Here is a 4717-nt window from a genome sequence, read left to right as displayed (position 1 = left end):
CTCAATTGTCGTCCCTAATCAAGGGCCACACAATTTGCTTGAGAAACTTTTGGCCAATGTACAAATCATTCTATTTGAATGCACAAAACTATTTTTCCAATGTAACAATGAGATTAACTAGAAACTAGTAATGCATCTCAAGAAAGTTTGGTACGTTTTCCAACTAGGTTATGCATTTTCTGCCGTCTAACAATTTTAACAAATTTTTTATTCTTGAAAATTTGTTTCAATTAACAGTAACGAAATGTTAATTGCACTCCATTATTTTGTAATCACAGTTCCACTATCTTAATTTCTATAGTAAAAGACTACATGATAAACAACATGGCTGAAGTGCAGTTGAAAAACTAGTATTTGATTAAAAATTTATGATTAAATAGTAATATAATAGAATGATCCAATATAAGAACAAAATCAATAATACCTTCATTTTCATTTTACTCTTTAGGGTATTCAGTCAATTTCTGCATGGATAAAGAATAGCCCTTGCTCTATATTCTGTATACTAGTATTTATGACTTATCCAGAATGTTAGCGGACATGTCTTTCAAGAAAAGATATGAAATGGCCAAAATAAAAGATGAAAAGAGTGCTGCCTTAGTCATAGTGGTGGTGCAACCCAACACCATCTCCATGTTGACCCTAAACCTTTCTCTATTGTTATTATCCTTGCAAGGATGAACTTTGGGAAGTCAATCAAAATGATCCAGTATAACTCTTTAATGATAGAAGTCGGTCTCATTTCCAAGAAAAACAGAGAAAGAAAGCAATTTGTCTAGGAACACTTTCACTGGTCCTTAAATTGCAAAATGCACTGGCTATTAAATCAACCATTTGACAATTAAATGCCAAAAGCCATTCTCAGGGATTCCAGAGTGCCACGGAGCTGAGAGAGAGCAGAAAAAGATGACTGGCAGCAAACAAGGTTACAAAATATGAAACGACAAAATTCCTAGCAAAAACAGTCGAGCACAAAGAATCATGCATATGGCCCACACGAAGTAAATTTCATAGAGAAAAATACTTGCAGAAAGCATAATACAGCAACCACCTGACACAGCCTGTAAGACAAATGTGGCTCACAAATGGAAATAGCCTAGAAACTGAATCATAATGCGCTAGCAGAAAATATGGAATAAGTTACTTGAATATGCAAAGTCCAGCGGATAAAATGTAGAATTTTGTTCTGAACATAATGCGTAACTGCATGTCTGAAAAAGGAATCACCAAGAAACTTAAAGAGTTCACTATCGCAGAACCTCCAAAATTGCAAAAAGGCATCATTTAATAGAAATCTAGTTCATTCTCCTGATAAGTTCATTGATATAATCTTCACGGTTTCCAGCATCTCCTCCCTCGACATAGTGATTTCTCTTCTTCTTCAAGCCACCAAGAGGAGCCTTAAGCTTGAATGGCCAGAGGAAATTGTTAGCCTCCTTGAAATGAGGTCCAACTGTCATGATCTCATGAACAAGGTCTTCAATACAGATAATACCATGCTTGCCCAGAGTCTGTCAGGTAAAGGCAAATGAGATAAAAGCTCAGTAAATCAACATAACGTAACTCAAGAAGTGGCAATTCTAGCAAGAAAATACCTGTTCAATGATTGAGTTGTCAGTCAATGCGATCCTCTGCTTGTTTACCTTCCCATAACCCCTCTTGTAAATCAGTTCCTTAACAGTCTTCAAATTGGGGTACCTGAGAACAAGGAAAACCAATTTTAAAGTCAAATGCTCTCAGAACAACAAAGAGCTCAACAAAGGATACTATCAATCAGGTCCTCACCCATATGCCACATATGGCTCAACTCGGTGAAGCATGTTGAGTGTCGCCTTGTTAACCTTTAAGAATACACCATTGAATATCTGCAATTGAAGAAAACATTGAAAAAGAAACATTAAAAGCAAGGAGGATAGATAAAACGATCATGTACTTAGCTCAATAGAACAAAGAGAAGAAACTAAATAGAGAAATTCATCGAGGACATATCCATGGATATGCACAGGCATAAACATCCCATCTATTCACCCTTTGCACAGTCTTTTCTCAAACACATCCTCTACTTCTTATCAGTGTTTAATAGTATTGGACTATAATGGTATCATCATCATAACAATTATCACATACAAAACCTTGACAAATTAAGGTAACAACAATAGACCGATAAAGCTTATAATATGCTATTTGAAATCAAAAGACTGTTAGAAGGAAAAAAGAAGTTGATAGCAATCTTAACCAAATGACCTCACAAATTCCCATAAAAAAAACTCTCCCACTAAATCCGAATACAGGTGATTAAACTTCAATGAAGTTAAAATGCAATTAAACTGACACAAAACTAAGACACCTTCAAGCCTCCCACCTATAACCAGCCAACATGACTGTAAGGGAAGATGCGTGAGCATAGAAGGATCTCAATCAATCAGGCAGAGGAACAAAATAACAGATATTAACCATCAAAATACTCCAAGAAGTAGCATGATCTTACAACTCAGTCTACAATTGGTAAAAAGAACAGTACTCCTTGTCAGAAAATCTAAACATGGGAATCACCTGTCTCAGACGTAAAAGCTGCAATATCTTCTTGGTCCTCGGATGCATGGCATTGATACTGAAAAAACCAAGTACATAAACTGTTACCCATGTATAAGCAAACTAAGCAACCTTGATCACCAGTTAAAAAGATTCTTTATGACATACCCTCGGATGCGCACAATAAAGAGCAGCTTAGCTTCTGGGTTGACATAGAAACCTCCTTTCAACCTTGCTTCACGCTTCAATTTGATGAGCTCCTTTTGCTACATCACAAATCATAAGTTTTTTGATTGATGTCAATACTTCCCAAGAATCAGCTGTAGAGGTTTAAACATGACTATAAGCAAAAATAAGCAGTCACCTGCTCCTCGTACTCCTTAGCATATTGCTTTGCTCTGTTGTAGATGAGCTTGCGATTAGCAAGATTCTTCTTCTTAGCAGCATCAAGTTCCTGCTTCTTGGCCAAGGCCCATTCCTCATTTCTCTTCTGCTTCTTCAGAACTGACTCTGGGACTACCTTTGCTTGTTCTTCAGCCATCTCTGTGTACACATGAGCCAGAATCACATAAACAAGGATGACAAATATTTTGCCAAATTGAAGTTTAATAATTTATAAGCATAACCCAATTGAGAGAACATATTTCTTGAACAAAGAACTGGTGCTAAGTGATCTAAATTATCAACGAAAGACGTGTTCAATCACTGTGAGGTAATGAAGCAACAAAGTCTTATTATATTCAATCTCAGGTACAGCACTAAGAGATTTCATAATACTTTAACCAATTGGAACGAGAAGGAAAACAGGCTCAGGTTTAAAACGAAATGCAGATGTTGCATTTCCCACAACAACAATCACCAGACCCTGTTTCTCACCAATCCAATTGTTATTATTATCAAATGGTGACAAATTCAACGTGCATTCTACACAATTACCTATGCTGAAAGAACAGAAAAATCATATGTAAGACTAATCAGCTAATCACCTATAGTATCAAAAGGTAATAACCATTTTGTCAAAACTCTAACTATAAAACGTGATCAGCAGGAAAAACCGACTTAATCAAATCCCACATGACAATCATGCTCAGAACTCAATACATTGCGCCAACTGAATTCCCTGCTCTAGTTCTCATCCCATATAGAATAGTCATCCAAAACCACAAAATCCATTCCGCTCTGTCAAATATTTTTCAGAGACAGTTTTTAAAGGGGAAAAAAGCATACTTTCCCCATTTTTGCTTCTTAAAGATCTAAATCCCTACTGATATTTCTGGCATCTAAAAGAGCAACCATGAGCCATATCATTGGATTAACTCACCAAGAAAATTCAGCCTCATATAAAAAGCATATACTGGAAAATCCCATCTTTCAATTAGGTGGAAAAATTGGCAGTATACATATAAGTAAGACTACTAAAATATTGCTTTATACTGCAAAAGCTTCAGTAGAATGTTAACAATAACAATTTATGGTACGAGAAATGAATTTACCAGCAAAGTGCCAAGCCCAAAAATCCGCTGCACTTTTCAGATCTTTTTCTCTGAGACTTCTTTCCAAGAACAAGGGTTTAAGAAATGTAAGAAAAGAGAGGACGGTATGAAGAGTAAGGAGAGAAAGGGTGGAGGCGGAATTTGTGTCAGTTTACATCCAGCAAAACCCTAAGCGAAATTTCAGAAACCTCCCTTGAGGTTCTGACAATTTCACTGTCCTTCCCTGAAGTTTTGGAAATAATCATTTATCTCCCCAATAACTCATTGGCAATAAGCCATTCGAACCCAATACTTATCTATTAGATGGTCAAATGACTTTACTATCCTCACAACTTAGGAAATATTACATATTTATATAGAGAGACAATTTAATCACTTGTACTAAATTAACCATGATTTTGAATATTAAAAAAATTGAAAATCTTGAATACTAAATTTTATAACAATAATTGTTAACATTTTAAAATTCTTTTTCTATATTTTAGTAGTTCTTGTAATTTGTTTCTCATAAAAAAGATTAAAATTCCTATTTAAATATTATTATTTCATAAATTTTTCATAGGAATAACAAGATGAATATGAAAATACACAAAAAAGGATTACGTATTAAAATATTTTACAATTAGATTTTATTAAGTTATGGATAAAATGTAACTGCACATAATCTATTCTATCATTTCTTTTCCAAAATA

At 34.8% G+C, this 4717-nt stretch overlaps 1 protein-coding gene across 1 annotated transcript; it reads right to left on the bottom strand.

The window, feature by feature from the left end:
• Positions 1–1129: 1129 nt before the first annotated feature.
• LOC113740228 (large ribosomal subunit protein uL30w) lies at positions 1130–4244 on the bottom strand. The gene is made up of 7 exons (XM_027267771.2): positions 4026–4244; positions 2897–3075; positions 2701–2798; positions 2554–2611; positions 1786–1865; positions 1596–1698; positions 1130–1511 (listed from the first exon to the last, which is right to left on the bottom strand). Exons 2-7 carry the CDS (start codon positions 3071–3073, stop codon positions 1296–1298), a joined length of 732 nt encoding a protein of 243 aa, XP_027123572.1. The 5' UTR covers positions 3074–3075; positions 4026–4244; the 3' UTR covers positions 1130–1295.
• Positions 4245–4717: the final 473 nt, after the last annotated feature.

This window comes from Coffea arabica, chromosome 4c (genome assembly GCF_036785885.1).
Source record: "Coffea arabica cultivar ET-39 chromosome 4c, Coffea Arabica ET-39 HiFi, whole genome shotgun sequence".
In the NCBI taxonomy this organism is placed as follows: domain Eukaryota; kingdom Viridiplantae; phylum Streptophyta; class Magnoliopsida; order Gentianales; family Rubiaceae; genus Coffea; species Coffea arabica.
Note: the sequence above shows the minus strand (reverse complement) of the source record. Positions and strands in the feature narration are given on the sequence as shown.

Excerpts from the sequence above, each read along its gene's own strand:
- LOC113740228 (XM_027267771.2), bottom strand. The coding sequence starts at position 3,073 with ATGGCTGAAGAACAAGCAAAGGTAGTCCCAGAGTCAGTTCTGAAGAAG. Across the intron at positions 2,799-2,896 it reads CTAAGGAGTACGAGGAGCAG|CAAAAGGAGCTCATCAAATT; the intron begins GTGACTGCTTAT and ends TTTGTGATGTAG. Across the intron at positions 2,612-2,700 it reads TTTATTGTGCGCATCCGAGG|TATCAATGCCATGCATCCGA; the intron begins GTATGTCATAAA and ends TGGTTTTTTCAG.